This window comes from Podarcis vaucheri (assembly GCF_965113315.1).
Source record: "Podarcis vaucheri genome assembly, chromosome: 8".
Classification (NCBI taxonomy): Eukaryota; Metazoa; Chordata; class Lepidosauria; order Squamata; family Lacertidae; genus Podarcis; species Podarcis vaucheri.
In genome coordinates, this window is record NC_138766.1 from 93395986 (window position 1) to 93413079 (window position 17094).

The following is a 17094-nucleotide window of genomic DNA, read 5'->3' on the forward strand; positions in this document are numbered from 1 at the left end:
CCTCATGCTCTGTTTCTGGTGCCCCTGCAGCCATCTGATTGGCTACTGTGGGGTGCTAGATTAGGTGGGTCTTTGGTCCAATTCAGCAGGGTACACTTCTGTGAGTCAGGACACCCAAAAAAGGCTCAGTTCTTGCACAACTGCAACTCACTCGACCGTGATTTTTGCTGCAATAACAACAGTGTGGTAGAAAAGGCTGACCAGGGGAACTGAATTGATTTTGAGCAGAATCTGTTTTCCAGCAACTGGTATTCAGAAACATTTCTGCCTCCAACCGTGGCAGTACAGCGTATAACTACCATGGCTAGTAGCCACAGATAGCCCTTTCCTCCATGAATGTGTCCATCCTCTTTTGAAACCTCTTTTGGCCACCACTTCCTCCTGTGCTGTTGGGGCAAAGAAGAGAGTCTATGGAAGGATTTGGAGAAAGAGAGAGAGGTTGCTTTAGAAGCAAGGAGGTAGAGGCTGTCCCTGTTATTGCAAGCAGGGCTGTGTTCCAAACTAGCTTATTCCATGAATATGTAATCACAGCAGAGTTGGCTGTATTAGCTTTGGCATCAAAAAGGCCTGGAGTCATAGGAAGCTACCTTGTACTGAGGCTATGTACACACCATGCATTTAAAGCACTTTACTCTCCCCCATGAGAAATGTAGTGTACCCTTTACAGAGCTTCAGTTCCCAGCACCCTTGACAAGGTACCGTTCCCAGGATGTGCTTTAAATGCATGGTGTGTACACAGTGTGTGCCCATCTGTTGGTTCAATATTTCTTACGCACTGACTTGCACGGGTTCTCTAGGGCTTCAAACAGAGAACATTCTCTGCCCTCCCTGGAGGCGACCCCAGAGAGGTGCTCTATCACTGAACTATGGTGGCCTTTCCCCCCTGTGGCTTACAATTTGGCCAAGTCGCACTGAGGTCCTACACAGAAGTTTCAAGACACAGATCGCAAAACCAGATGTGCTGAAGAAAAACAAGGTCAACAAGAGCAGATTCGAAAGAATGCAATGAATGCATGTATAATCACCGCGGTGCGAAATATCAATACAATGCACATCCAAAATATAATGTGCATTTGCCAGAGCATCGGCGCATGAATACTAAACCATTGTTATAACACCAAAGCAGCGATAATTACTTTTGCAGCAGGAGATTGCTTGAGTGCAAAGCTGCGTATCAAAATAGGCCCATAGCTGGGGGTTGGCAAAGCAGAGATGGACAGGCACGCAAGAACAGGAACTTTGAGGCTGATGGAGAAATTAAGAGGGAGCTTCGTCCAGAGATTGGCACAAACAACCTACCAAATCTCAGAGGGGAGCATCCATACCCCCATCTGTTCTTCCAGCTGGTTAGATGCTCTTCTCTGGAACCAGAGCCAGTGGAAACTTTAAGACCATTGCCCCACACAGTGTGTCTGCTGCCTCACACTAATCTCTCATTAGGATGCCTGTAGCACTATGGTCCTTTTCCCTGATTGTTGGTGACGTTGCTCAAAGCCTCTAATGGGTTTAGGAGCCACTGAGCTATCCCTCCCCAGCTAAGGGGCAGTGGGGAAGATGCGATGGTGGTGTGCTGAGCCGAGATGCCAGGGGGTGCAAGGTGAGTCTGTTTCACTTCTCCGGCCTCCTTTTTGCAGCAACGTCCTCATTCTGGCTTCACCCCAGTCTAGCTCTGCAAGCAGTTTCCAGCTGGTGGCAAGGATCCAGCCATACCAGCGGCATCCACTGGTACCTATATTTTTAGATGCTTGTTGCCATGGTTTTGGTACCTTGGTTACAGCCAGCAGCTGAACCCAGAGGATCCACTAGCAGCCCACACCTAAGACAAGGACCCCAGATGGTCTCTCTCCAAAGAGGTTCTCATCTGTTTTGGTCATCGCCAAGCTGTAGGGCCAACCGCAAAGAATCCTCGATACCAAAGCAACTCCCAGGTGAGCAAGGACTGAATCACACTGTGCATGCTGGAACTGTGGAGTTCACAAGAAGTGCATGGCCGCCATCTTGGACGGCTTCAAAGGGGGATTGGAAGAATTCTTGGAGTGGAAGGCTATCAATGGCTGCCAGTCACAATGAAATATTTTTTTGTCCTTGTGGATCAGAAGTAGCCTGCTTGTGACTCCCAGTTGCTGGGGAGGATAGGAAAGAATGCTTGAGTGCAGGAGTGTGCCTTTCATGCTTGCAGGCTTTTCTTAGGCATCTGGTAGGTCACTGGAAAGAAATGAATGCTGGACTCTTGGACTGATCGTGGAGGAGTCTTCTTAGGGGAACCGCACATCGCCCTCCCTCATCCTGCAAGGCAATCAATGTATCCAGGCATGTCTGCCTCCTGCCTGTTTGATTAAGATATATACCACTGTGCCATATATATATATATATATATATATATATATATATATATATATGCTTTCGTAGATTTTCACGGGTACAGGAATGCAGGTTTTGGTGTCTTCGGGTGTCTTCCCGTGTAAGAGTCGGGGTGTCTGTGCGACGTTTCGACGAGGTCTCACTCGTCATCTTCAGGCTGGTGCTTTCGGCTTCTTGTTACTGGAACAGAGCAGAATCTGGTGTTTGAGTTCCTATAAATACTGTTGAGGGGTGTGGTGTATAGCCTCCAACGTTCTGGGCAGAGAGGAAGTTCCTAGATTAGTGTGCCTTTTCTTCTTTTGTTCCTTAATTACTTGAGGGATATCTTGAGTGATTTCATGAGTGATATTCTGAATACCACTGGGTGGGTCATTGAGTGTAGATTAGTTGCTAAAGCTTTCGTGTCTTGACCTCTTGAGCTTGTGAAGAGTTTTTCTGAGAAGATGGCTAGAATCTAGAAACTAGAAACTAGAAATCCGAAGAGCCACCATCTTATGTGATCTCCTGTTCCTACGCAACTGCCGAGACAACAACTTAACTCCCACATGCTTCCAACTTAAATTCCACTCTAAAACCCCAGCTACCGAAAGGATCCTGAAACGAACTGAACTATCCCTAATCAGAAACGAAATACATAAGAAAAGATACCTACTAAACCAAACCAACAAAGAGCTGCTCACTCTTCACCTCAAACTATGTAACAAAATCCACCCTGCACTCTGGGACAAATGCAAACAACTAGCCATCTGGAGAGCTGAAACCGAGACCTCACATAAGACAGACAGACACACCAACAAACTCTACAAACTAGAGAAACGCCAGAAGCCCAGCCACCCTCCACAACAACCCATGAAACAAACAGTACATAACATATCAGACAGGATCCTCACCCCAACTGAAACCAAAGTACTCTCCAAAGGTTTCAACTTTGCAGTCGCCCCGAGACGCATCCCCACGGAAAACATCATATGCGGAGTCGAAGCTAGCCTGACCAAAATCGACCCAGATGAAGCCAATAAAATCAGACTTGAAGTCACCAACATCCTCTGCTCCAGCAAACCACCCAGAAGCAATTTACACAAAGAAGAACAGAAAGCACTCACCAACCTGAGGAAAGACAACAACATAATCATTCTCCCAGCAGACAAAGGCAACGCCACTGTTGTGATGAACACATCGGACTACCAAGCAAAACTATCAAATCTACTCCAAGACCCTACCTACCAACCTATAAAAACAGATCCCACCACCTATCTGGAAAAAACCACCAAATCCAAAATAAAAGCCTCTCCTATCAGTGAAGAAATCCAGCTAAGAATCATCCCCAGAGAAAAATCATCCAGATGCCCCAAACTCTACGGTCTCCCCAAGATACACAAAGAAGGAACACCACTCAGACCAATAGTCAGCTCCATAGGCTCACCTCTACAAAATCTCGCTAAATTTCTCGCTAAGCAACTTCAGCCCTATGCAGAATCCATCGCTTCACACGTTACTAACTCCTTCCAGTTCATAGAAACAATAAAGAAGCAATACCTACATCCCGATGACCTACTTGTGAGCTTCGATGTTGTATCTCTCTTCACTCAAGTGCCCATTAACGAAGCCTTGACAGCCATTCAAAACAAATACAATCCCCCCAAATACATCCTGGACCTGACCAACCACTGCCTAACCAACACGTACTTCATCCACAATGGACAAAGATACAAACAGATAGAAGGAGCACCTATGGGATCACCCCTCTCACCGGTCATCGCAAATTTGTACATGGAACACTTTGAAACCAATGCTTTAGACAAGTCAGAACACAAACCCAAACTTTGGCTCAGATATGTTGACGACACCTTTGTAATTTGGCCACACGGGAAAGAAAAACTAGATAGCTTCCTCACACATCTCAACAGCCTACACCCCAAAATACAATTCACTATGGAAATAGAAGACAACAACCAACTCCCCTTTCTTGACGTCCTAATCTACAAAAAACCTGATGGCTCCCTAGGACACACTATCTACCGGAAAAAAACACACACCAACCGCTACTTACATGCACAATCACACCACCACCCTGCACAAATAAACTCCGTAGCCAAGACTCTCATCTCCAGAACCAAACGCCTGGCTGACAAAGACCACTTGACAACTGAGTTACAGAATCTCTCAAATGTGTTAATCGCCAATGGATACCAGAAAAACAAGGTTACGAAGCTAATCCAAAAAGAAACACCCCCCAAAAACCAAGACACAGAAGAAAACAATGGCATGGCCCTCCTTCCTTATATCAAGGGCACTACAGACAAAATTAGCAAAATCCTCCATAAACACAATATCAAAACAGCCTTCTGCACCAACCAAAAAATAGCCAATATCCTCAGAAACCCAAAAGACAAAATCCAGCTGGAAAACCAAGGGGTCTATGAAATACCCTGCAAAGTCTGCCCAGCCACGTACATTGGACAAACAAACAGACGAATAAATGCACGTATCGCAGAACACAAGAATGCCGTCAAAAAAGAAGAAAAAACTTCCTCTCTTTTCCAACACATGAAAGAAACAGGACACGAAATTAATTTTGCAGATTCCAAATTGCTCTTTAACATGGAACATCACCACAAGAGAATAATCATGGAAGCCATCGAGATAGAGAAACACCCTCACAACATGAACAAGCGTGACGACACGTCCCGCCTGCCAGACATCTGGAAATTAGCCCTCCCCACAAAAACCGACACCAGAACCAGAGGCACACAGAACGCCGTCACCAATCAACCACACCAGACCCAAACCCAGACCCTCTCCACAGACATATTACAGACTCCATCCAGTAGCCAAACTATAGTGGCACCTCCGGATGCTGCACCCCCCTGCAATCCCTACACAGATATGGCTGGCACAAGGCACAAAATCACAGCTCGCCCCTATACACGAAGCCAAGCCAGAGCACAACTAAATGCAGCACAGCCATCTTCTCAGAAAAACTCTTCACAAGCTCAAGAGGTCAAGACACGAAAGCTTTAGCAACTAATCTACACTCAATGACCCACCCAGTGGTATTCAGAATATCACTCATGAAATCACTCAAGATATCCCTCAAGTAATTAAGGAACAAAAGAAGAAAAGGCACACTAATCTAGGAACTTCCTCTCTGCCCAGAACGTTGGAGGCTATACACCACACCCCTCAACAGTATTTATAGGAACTCAAACACCAGATTCTGCTCTGTTCCAGTAACAAGAAGCCGAAAGCACCAGCCTGAAGATGACGAGTGAGACCTCGTCGAAACGTCGCCCAGACACCCCGACTCTTACACGGGAAGACACCCGAAGACACCAAAACCTGCATATATATATATATATATATATATTTGCTTTCGTAGATTTTCACGGGTACAGGAATGCAGGTTTTGGTGTCTTCGGGTGTCTTCCCGTGACACACCAGACCCAAACCCAGACCCTCTCCACAGACATATTACAGACTCCATCCAGTAGCCAAACTATAGTGGCACCTCCGGATGCTGCACCCCCCTGCAATCCCTACACAGTGCCCTTGATATAAGGAAGGAGGGCCATGCCATTGTTTTCTTCTGTGTCTTGGTTTTTGGGGGGTGTTTCTTTTTGGATTAGCTTCGTAACCTTGTTTTTCTGGTATCCATTGGCGATTAACACATTTGAGAGATTCTGTAACTCAGTTGTCAAGTGGTCTTTGTCAGCCAGGCGTTTCGTTCTGGAGATGAGAGTCTTGGCTACGGAGTTTATTTGTGCAGGGTGGTGGTGTGATTGTGCATGTAAGTAGCGGTTGGTGTGTGTTTTTTTCCGGTACTTCCTCTCTGCCCAGAACGTTGGAGGCTATACTATAGGAACTTCCTCTCTGCCCAGAACGTTGGAGGCTATACACCACACCCCTCAACAGTATTTATAGGAACTCAAACACCAAATTCTGCTCTGTTCCAGTAACAAGAAGCCAAAAGCACCAGCCTGAAGATGACGAGTGAGACCTCGTCGAAACGTCGCCCAGACACCCCGACTCTTACACGGGAAGACACCCGAAGACACCAAAACCTGCATATATATATATATATATATATTGCTATGTGGCAATATAAACAGAAACCCATACAATAAAAACCATTAAAAATATATTAGGAAGGACTTTTTTGACTAAAAGATGCCATTATGTCTCAGTACTTCCAAGCTTTATCAAAGAAACACAGAAATGCTTAGAAAACAGAAAACAAACTGTCACTTTCAGGGTTTTTTTTGGTTATTCTTGGTTAATTTGTTGTATTATATACATTTAAATTGAACTGTTACAATATAAAAAGATAAATAAAAATATTTTTTTAAAACCATAAAAAAGTAAAAAGCAGACATGAATTGGAAGGATGTCTTCTTAATTGCCTGTGTAGGCATGGAGGAATGGAAACATTTTCAGCATGCGTTCAAAATGTTGGCAAAGAAGGCGTCTGCCAGCTCTAAAAAGGAGATTCTGCAACATCCATATAAGTACACGGATGATGGGAGTTGTGGTCCAGCAATATCTGGAGGGCCAAAGGCCAATAGGCCTTTGCAGCTGTTTATATTTATGTTTATTATTATTATTATTGACTTTGTTTAAACCACCTCACAGGATTGTTGTGAAGATAAAATGTCGGCGGGGGGAAAACTCAATGTACAACATATTTAACTCTTAGAAAGAGAGGAGAGATAAAATAATAGTTATGCAGTTCTGTGATTTTATTTCTCTTCTGTGGTTTGTTGAGCCTCTACTATAACCTATTGTGGATTTTCTGTGGTGTGTGTTCCTGTTTTAGGTATTTCTATTAGATAGGTCCCTCCTGTATGATGGATGTGTATGTGTATTTTAATGATCCGAATAGAGTGAAATATTACAGTTATTATATATTTATTTAAATTGTGTCTTTTTCCCTGATGGGGACTCATGAGTCATGGAGGGGGGGGAGGAAGTATCTATGAATTTAATAGTGTTTATATTATTTTGTCAATACTGCTTTATAGATTACGAACACCTTATTGATTTGTTAATCATGTAATATCGCTTACACTGTAACTGTGATGCTTAGCTGATTTCTTTAGTTGCTGGTTTGCTAATATCATTTTACAGATTGTAATTGTTTTACTGAACATTTGTTATGTGATTTATGCTGTCCCTGTGATGTTCTGTTCTGCTACTGTTTGTTAAGCTGCTCTGGGATTCATTTGACTGCAAAGCGACATAGAAATACAACCATTCAATCTCTCCCTTTCTCTCTGTCTCCTGCCAGCAGCTGCTCTAGGATGGCTCCGGTGGAGCCCACGCTTGTTTCCCTCCTGCTGTTGGGTCTCCTGGCACTCCAGGCCCGCACTTGCCCAGCCACCTGCCGCTGCTACAGCATGACCGTGGAGTGTGGCTCTTTGGGCCTCAAAGAGATCCCAGGCAGCATCCATCCCTCCACCCAGGTAAGGCTCAGGTGGGAGGAAGCCCAACTCCCAGCACCACTGGGGGTGTGACCATTAGGGCCAGGTTTCCTTTCTCAACCCAACCTAACCTACCTCACAAAACTGTCGTCCATTCAGTGCAAATGCTGGCTTGCTTTCAAAAATAAATAAATTCAAACGTTAACAATAAGAACAATGAACGGTGTCTTTCCGAAAACACCAAAATTGGAATCTCTGTAGCAGTAGCATACACAATGACTGATTCGGTCTTGAGCCAAATGAACCTACAAAATTGGGAAAGAATATGGAAATGCCTTTTTTTAAAAATAAATCTTTATTAATTTAAAATACAATCATACAGTAAAGGTAAGTATAACAAAGTTAAGCACAAAAAAGAAAAAAAGAAGAAAAAGGGATTTGTCGTCTCAAAAAGGTTGAAAACAGGTTTAAAGGTAACAAAAAAAGAAAAAAAAGTCAATTAAAAGAACCACATATTTATACAACATCATGTCTGTCTTATCCAATAAAGTTTTCTGTGAGAAGCTTCCAATCATTCTCATTATACTTTTTCTATTGTCTTGATTTTGTCACAGTTTGTTTTATATCTTTTCCCATACAGTGGTACCTCAGGTTACATATGCTTCAGGTTACATTTGCTTCAGGTTACAGACTCAGCTAACCCATAAATAGTGCTTCAGGTTAAGAACTTTGCTTCAGGATGAGAACAGCTGCTCCAGCGGCGCAGCGGCAGCAGGAGGCCCCTTTAGCTAAAGTGGTGCTTCAGTTTAAGAACAGTTTCAGATTAAGAACGGACCTCCGGAACGAATTAAATACAGTGGTGCCTCGGGTTAAGAACTTAATTCGTTCCGGAGGTCTGTTCTTAACCTGAAACTGTTCTTAACCTGAAGCACCACTTTAGCTAATGGGGCCTCCTGCTATCACTGTGCCGCCAGAGCCCGATTTCTGTTCTTATCCTGAAGCAAAGTTCTTAACCCGAGGTACTATTTCTGGGTTAGGGGAGTCTGTAACCTGAAGCGTATGTGTCAGGGTTGCTTCCAGATCCTAGCTCACAGAGGATCACGCCAGCCAGCGATCATTAAATAAAAGTCTTTATTGAGTTACAGTCTCCATTCTCAAGCTGCTGCGTGCAACTCTACGTCTTATGCTTAGATCGGCGAAGCTCCGTCTGAGTCTCCGCCCCTTGTGCACCAACTTAATATCCTAGCCCTGCTCCACCTTTTCCGCCTGACAGTTCTCCTCTGGGTCCCTCTGCCCCCCGGGGTCTCTTCCTTCCGGGATTCTTCTGACGCTGACCCCCCGGACCCTCCTGTCTCCTTGCGCCGGGCTTTAGGACCTGGCTCCCTTTCCGGGCTGCCTACTGCGCCACCTTCCTGTGCATTTGAACTTGGCGCGCGCGCCCAACCTTCCACTTTCCGTCTAACCGTCACTTCGCTCCCCGATGGAGGTGTGGCCACTCCTGACTCGTGCCCTCCCTCCTGTTGTGAGCTGCCAGCGCTTGATCCCTGGCGCTCTTCCTCTTTCCTACTCTCTGGCGGTGACGCTGGTCCCGATCTCCAACTGCTCCCCTCTGAGTCCCCTCTGGCTCTATCTTCCTGGGGTGTCCCCCTAGTCTCCCCCCTTGCCCTGGCCACTGGTGCTCCTCTTTGTGAATCTTCTGATTCACTGGAAAGACTCGGAGATCTCGGGTCGTCGTCATCACTCATCTTTTCTTCTGCCTCCTCCCCCTCGCTCTCTGTTTCCTCCCTTGCCCTCGCCTCTGCTCCTGAACCCCTGACATCCATCCCCCCCTCGAAGCCCCCTCTTCCCCCCTCCCCTCCTTCCGGTGCGGGAGCTGGGTGCTGCCGTGTCAAGGGGACGAATGTCGGGTACAGTTCGCTTCCCGTGGCGGGCCTCCATCTGAATTCTTCCGGCTCTTCCTCCCTGCTCTCGTCGACGACGGTCACCTCTGCTTCCATCTCTGTGCCGCCGTGCTCGAAACCCGGGTCGTCCCCGAAAACGTCCATGTCCGTCTCTCCCTCGCTTCCTTCTGGAGACGTTGCTCGTCCTGGACCCTCCAGCCACTTTCTGCGCCACTGCTCCTCTGGTCGATCATCCCACCAATACGAGGGTTCTGAAGCAGATCCCGAGGGTGACCCCTCCGGGGAACGGGCGTCTCGTGTCGGTTCCTCATCCGAGTCGAACCCCCGGAACGTGCTGGCTGAAAGCGTGGGCGTGAAAAGCCAGTCGTCGAAAAAGTCCGCTGGCATTGGCCTATGTGGGAAGAGGGCATGAAACTCTTCCTTGAGCAGAGGTTCGTCTAAAGCGTAGCCCAGCACCCAGCTGTTGGCACTGGCCGGGGTGCCCTCCTTAGCGAGAAGGTATTCTACCCCCTCTTCCCCCCATCTGGAGTCCAAAATCTCCGTGACTTCGTTGATGCGCACCTCCTGTGCCACTCCCCTTTGCCCGGTTTCCTCTCGGAGCGGACTCGGCGCCGTTCCCGGTTCTTGAAACCTTTGCGGTGCCTTGTAGGGAGTGAGCACCGATCTGTGGAACACCGGATGCATCCTGGAACCTTCCGGAAGCGCCAGCCTGAAAGCCACCGGGTTGACCTGCTCGTCGACTTGGTAGGGCCCCAGTTGTTTATGCCCTAGTTTCTTCTTCGCCAACGACCTGGCCGGCACTGCTTGGGCTGCTAACCAGACCCAGTCTCCCACCTGGATCCCTTCGCCAACCCTTCTGTGTTTGTCCGCCTGTACCTTGTATGCGTGTTTAGCCAGCTCCAGGTGCCGCCGCAGCTGATCGTGGATCTCCTGCAACTCCGACGCGAACGCATCTGCTGTCTGCGGCTCCCCCTCCCCCTGTCTTTCCAGTCCCGGGAAGGTTCTGGGGTGCCTCCCGTTGTTGGCGAAGAACGGCGTGACCCCCGTGGACACGTGTTTCGTGTTGTTGTAGGCGAACTCGGCGAGAGGCAGGTAATCCACCCACGTCGCCGGCTGTTGATTTGCATAGCATCTCAGGTACTGCTGCATGATGGCATTGACCCGCTCCGCTTGCCCGTTGGTCTGCGGGTGTCTAGCCGACGCCAGGTTGATCTTGACGTTGAGGAAGCCCATCAGCTTCTGCCAGAAGTTCGAGATGAACTGCCGCCCTCGGTCGGACAGAATAGACCGCGGCAGACCGTGAACCTTGAACACGTGATCTATGAACAGTTTGGCGGTTTGTTCCGCCGTGGCCACCTTGGCACACGGAATGAAATGTGCCATCTTGGAGAACAGGTCCACCACCACCAGCACAGCCGTCTTGCCCCTCGAACTGGGCAGATCCGTGACAAAGTCTAGGGCCACTCTCTCCCATGGTTCGCACGGAGTTTGCAGCGGTTCCAACAGTCCGGCCGGCGGTTTGTGTACTGGTTTGGCCCTCTGGCAGGTGTCACACCTCGCCACGTAGTCCGCGACTTCCCCTCTCATTCCGGGCCACCAGAAGTCTCTGGCGACTAATTCCACTGTCTTCTCCTTGCCAAAGTGCCCGGCAGTGGGCGCGTCGTGCAGCTGCTGCAGTACCTTGGCACGAAGTTCGTCTCCCGGCACGTAGATGGCCCCTTTGTGGAGGAGCAATCCATCTCGCAGTTGGAACTTGTCGGTCGTTGCCGTGCCCCTGTGCACGTCTGCCATCTTAGCTTGCGCGAGTCATCCTGCAACGCTCGTCGCACCGCCTCCAGGTCAACTGTCGCCGCAGCGCACGCCCACACTGTCGGTGCGAAGATGTGCATGGCGGTCGCTGGCGTTGCCTCCTCCAGATACTGTGGCTTCCGGGAGAGCGCATCCGCCATGATGTTGGTGTCCCCCGGGACATACTCTATTCGGAAGTCGAAGTTAGCAAAGAACTCAGCCCAACGTATTTGCCTCTGGTTCAGGAACTGTGCCGTGCGCCAGTGCTCCAGATTCTTGTGGTCTGTGCAGACCTGCACCGTGTGCTTGGCTCCGATCAGGAAGTGCCTCCATGCTTTGAATGCTGCATGAATAGCCAGCAACTCCCTGTCCCAGATGGTGTAGTTCTGTTCGGACTTGCTGAGCTTCCTGGAGTAAAACGCTCCCGGCCTCCAAACCCCCTGCGGGTCCTTCTGCAGCAGGACGGCTCCGACGGCCCTGTCTGAGGCGTCTGTTTCAACCCTCATCGGCCTGCTGGGGTTGACATGAAGCAGCTGTTCTTCCGACGCGAAGAGACGCTTGAGTGCCTGAAAGGACTGCTCCGCCTGCGCTGTCCAGATGAACTTCTTTTTCTTGGAGCTGAGCGTGTCCGTGATGGCCGCTGTCTGCATAGCAAAGCCTTTGATAAACTTGCGATAGAAGTTCGCGAAGCCGACAAACCGTTGGACCTCCTTCCGGTTGCGTGGGCTTTTCCAATCCAACACCGCTCGAACCTTGGCGCTGTCCATGGCGAGCCCCTTGTCCGACAACTTGTAGCCCAGGAAATCCACCTCGGTTACGTCGAATTGGCACTTCTCCAGCTTGGCGTACAGCCTATGTTGCTGCAGCCTGCTCAGCACTTCCCTGACGTGTCCGTCATGCTCCTGCTGCGATTCCGAAAAGATCAGGATGTCATCCAAGAAACAGACGCACGTCTTATAGAGGAGCCCCGCCAACACGTGATGCATGAAAGATTGAAAAACGTGGGAGCCATTTTGCAATCCAAAAGGCATAACTCTATATTCGTAGGTGCCCAGGGGCGTGAACATGGCTGTCTTCCACTCATCTCCTTCCCGCATGCGAATGAGGTTGTACGCCCCTCGCAGGTCCAACTTGGTGAACACGCTGCCCTTGCGTACTTTTGCGAGGAGGTCGTCGATTCGGGGCATGGGGAAGTCCGACGGCTTGGTCACACTGTTCAAAATGCGGTAGTCCACTACGAGTCTTTTTTGGGGCGTGTCTCGCTTCTTAACAAAGAATACCGGACTGCCCCCCGCTGCCTTGGACTCTCGGATGAAACCGCGCTCCAAATTATGATCTATGAACTCTTTGAGTTCCTGCAGTTCGTCCTCAGACATGGAATACAGCTTCCCTTTGGGCAGCGCCGCCCCCGGCAGCAGGTCAATTGTGCAGTCATATGGTCTGTGGGGGGGTAGCCTGTCTGCCTCCTTCTCGCAGAAAACCTCCAAAAATTCTGCGTACTTGTGGGGAACCGCTTGCAGCGTGCCGAGCTGCAGCTGTGACTCCTCTTCCTCCCCTTCCTGCCGGGGCACGATGCAGTGTTCAGCGCAAAAGGAAGAGCCGAAGGTCAGCTGCCTCTGGTACCAAGCCAGCGTTGGGCTGTGTTTGTCCAGCCAACTCATGCCCAATACAATGGGCGTGTCCGAGAGTTGAGTGACGTTGAAGCTGATGACTTCCCTGTGATTCCCAAGTCGCATCACCATTGGCGGCGTCTGCTTCACCACTTGCCCCCCCAGCAGCTCTCTGCCATCCACCGTGACAACCTGCAGGGGCAGCGTGGCAGGCAGCAACTGTATAGCGTGCCGGTCGACAAATTCCTGCCCTATAAAGTCCGCATTGCTTCCGGAGTCGATGGTGATTGGCACGTCCATGGTGATTCCATTGGGCAGCTGGAGAGATGCGGTGAGCCTTACCACTGGCTTGGGCGGGAGGGGGTCCATGGGCTGTAAAATCTCTGGGGACTGCTTCACTGAGACGTCTGGCTGGGCCCCAGTGCCTCTTCCTCCAGCCAGACTGCGTCGTTTCCCTGCTGTGGTTCTCCTTGCTGTGTTGCTCCAGTTACCATTGCTGAGGCTGCAGTGTGCTTGTGGAGCCTCCGGGGACACTCTTTCGCCATATGCCCTGGCTCCTCACAGATGTAACACTTCCTGTTCCCTCTAGGAGGCTTCGCTTTCACTGTTGCCGGTGGTAGGGCTCTGGTTGCTGACTGAGCCCTTGCACCTCCCACCTCCATAGGTTCTGCCCCTCCTCCGGGCGGAGGCGTGGATTGCGCACGCGCGGCTTCTCTGGGAAGGAAGGAGGAGCCCCTGGGTGGTTCGCGCCCTCCACGCCATTCGTCCCTGCTCCATGGGCGTTCTTCCAGCCGCACCCCCACCGCCAGTGCCCTCTGAACGACCTCCTGCGTGGTCCGGGGTCTCTCCCCCCTCGCAATCTCATCTTTAACCGAGTTGTGCAAGCCCTCCCAAAACAGGTCTCTGACAGGGGCCGAATCTCTGTCCCATTCCAGGGCACTGACCAAAGCGAAAAAGCGGGCATGGTACTGCCTTACGCTGGCCCTCCCTTGCCTTAGTCCATGCACCTCCTTCCGGGCAAGATCCACGTCAATGCTTGATAAAAAACAGCCATCCATCGCTTTAATAAAGGCGTCCGCATTTTGGAGCGCAGGATCCTTATCTCTCCACAAATTGCGCAGCCATGCTTTAGCGTCTCCATGCAAATGGGACATAATGAACCCCACCTTCTCTTGTTCATCTCTAAAGTCTTTGTGCAGCAGTTGCAGTGCACACATTACGTCTGCTCTAAAGTTGGGGTACTGTTGCAAATTCCCATTGAAGTGAGAGACCAGACCGCCTGTGCGTCTCCCCAACCCAATCCCCTCTGGTTTGGGTGTCTGTTGCCCTTGCTTCGTAAGCACGTCCAACCTGACCTGGAGATCCCTGTAGGCGGCAGCTGCGTCCTCCTCTCTCTTCCTGGATGCCAGCGCCTCGGCATTCAGTCGTGACACTGCTTCTCTCAGTTCCGCTATTTGCTGTTCGGCCGTCATATTGTCTGCCGTTCGTGAGCTCGCTAGTAGGCACCCGCTTTCTCTCCTCTCCGCGAGGCCGTGGATGCCCACAATTTGAAGAGACGGAGCTTACTGTCAGGGTTGCTTCCAGATCCTAGCTCACAGAGGATCACGCCAGCCAGCGATCATTAAATAAAAGTCTTTATTGAGTTACAGTCTCCATTCTCAAGCTGCTGCGTGCAACTCTACGTCTTATGCTTAGATCGGCGAAGCTCCGTCTGAGTCTCCGCCCCTTGTGCACCAACTTAATATCCTAGCCCTGCTCCACCTTTTCCGCCTGACAGTTCTCCTCTGGGTCCCTCTGCCCCCCGGGGTCTCTTCCTTCCGGGATTCTTCTGACGCTGACCCCCCGGACCCTCCTGTCTCCTTGCGCCGGGCTTTAGGACCTGGCTCCCTTTCCGGGCTGCCTACTGCGCCACCTTCCTGTGCATTTGAACTTGGCGCGCGCGCCCAACCTTCCACCTTCCGTCTAACCGTCTCTTCGCTCCCCGATGGAGGCGTGGCCACTCCTGACTCGTGCCCTCCCTCCTGTTGTGAGCTGCCAGCGCTTGATCCCTGGCGCCCTTCCTCTTCCCTGCTCTCTGGCGGTGACGCTGGTCCCGATTTCCAACTGCTCCCCTCTGAGTCCCCTCTGGCTCTATCTTCCTGGGGTGTCCCCCTAGTCTCCCCCCTTGCCCTGGCCACTGGTGCTCCTCTTTGTGAATCTTCTGATTCACTGGAAAGACTCGGAGATCTCGGGTCGTCGTCATCACTCATCTTTTCTTCTGCCTCCTCCCCCTCGCTCTGTTTCCTCCCTTGCCCTCGCCTCTGCTCCTGAACCCCTGACAGTATGTAACCCGAGGTACCACTGTATATGCTTTCTTGAGGTGCATGCAGGTGTCAAGAATTACCTTTTAATAGCGTGCCAATTTGGTGTGTTTGAATCTGGGTGGTGGCGGGATTTGTGTGTGTGTGTACCTGGTATAGATTTGTTTTAATCTGCTGCAGCCAGCTCAGACCCTTTGGGATGTGGAGCTAGAACAGATATATTAAACCAATAAAATGGAGAGCGTATATAAAAAACCAAAGTGTGTGCACGCAGACACACTGCTACACCACCAAGCCTTTGGGCTCCCAATGCAGCCTGTGCATGTGAAAGAGCACATTATCTCCCACGCCCACTCATTTACTGTCTTCTTTTTAGAGCTTGATTAAGTAATCAAAATATTTTATAAAGAAGCAAAATGAATCGGGTGGTGATTTGCTATTAAAGATCTGCAGTACATAGACATCAGAACATGGTGAGGTTCAATCTAAAGTCAGTCAAGAAAATAGGATTCTTGTTCTTCCAGGAGCTGACACTATGTTGAGCTCAGGGTTTAATTGATGGCATCTCCCCTGGCTTTCTCCAGTGGGTGCAGAATGCCGCGGAGAGAGTCCTTACGGGGTCCTCGCTGCGAGATCACATTCACCCAGTGCTATACCAGCTGCACTGGCTCGCAGTGGAGTACAGGATCAGGTTTAAGGTGCTGGTTTTATCCTTTAAAGCCCTATACGGCCTAGGACCCTCGTACCTACGGGACCGCCTCTCCTGGTATGTCTCACGGAGGACCTTACGGTCTTCAAACAAAAACATCTTGGAGGTCCCAGGCTACAGGGAGGTTAGGCTGCCCTCAACCAGAGCCAGGGCTTTTTCAGCAGTGGCTCCGATCTGGTGGAACGCTCTTTCACAAGAGACTAGGGCCCTGCGGGACTTGACATCTCTCCACAGGGCCTGCAAGACAGAGCTGTTTCACCAGGCCTTGGGCCAAGGCACAGTCTGACCCCCTCCTTTGGTAATCCACACAGAACTCTAGCCCAGTGGTTGCCATCAATTTGATTTGAATTAATTTTATAATGAAATGATTTTAGAATGTTGTATTATTTTATTGTTGTTAGCCGCCCTGAGCCCGGCTTCAGCTGGGGAGGGCGGGATATAAATAAAATTTATTTATTATTTATTTCTCCCCACTTCAGACGGTTTTTCTTCAGGACAACGGCATCACGCAGATTCACCAGCAAGACCTGGCGTCTCTCTCAGGCCTGCAATACCTCTACATGCAGAACAACACCATCTCAGCCCTGGAGCCAGGCGCCTTCCGCAACCAGAACCGGCTGCTGGAACTGGCGCTCAATGGCAACCGCATCCACCTCATCAACAGCAGCATCTTTAAGGGCTTGGAGCACCTGCGAGTCCTTTACCTGGCGGGCAACCAGATCACCCGGCTGCCCGACTTCACCTTCTGTGACCTGGAGGTGAGACCCACAGGGGCATTCCGGAAAGCGAGCCATTGTCCATCAAGGTGGCCCCAGTCTGCCTCCCAGAAACAGCCGTGTTTTCTGCATTAGGACCCTGCTGTTCCCATTTTATGGATGAGGGAACTGAGGCTCAGTATTAGTCAGGGTTTGAGCAACTCCCACTTTCATCCCTGATCTGCAGTGGCTTAGTGCAAATAGATGAATGACTTGGAGGAGGCTAAGTCTTAGCTAATTCCTACTGCATGCA

General features: G+C 49.9%; 1 protein-coding gene across 2 annotated transcripts in view; it reads left to right on the forward strand.

Moving 5' to 3' along the window:
• The window catches only part of LRRC24 (leucine rich repeat containing 24), a 36690-nt gene that overhangs the window by 13583 nt on the left and 6013 nt on the right, over positions 1 to 17094 (forward strand). The window contains exons 2-3 of one of the 2 annotated variants that reach the window (XM_082235701.1): positions 7646 to 7820; positions 16566 to 16844. In XM_082235701.1, the coding sequence (XP_082091827.1) occupies positions 7646 to 7820; positions 16566 to 16844 (454 nt within the window). The remainder of the gene's footprint in view (positions 1 to 7645; positions 7821 to 16565; positions 16845 to 17094) is intronic. The other variant, XM_082235702.1, reaches the window with a different exon arrangement.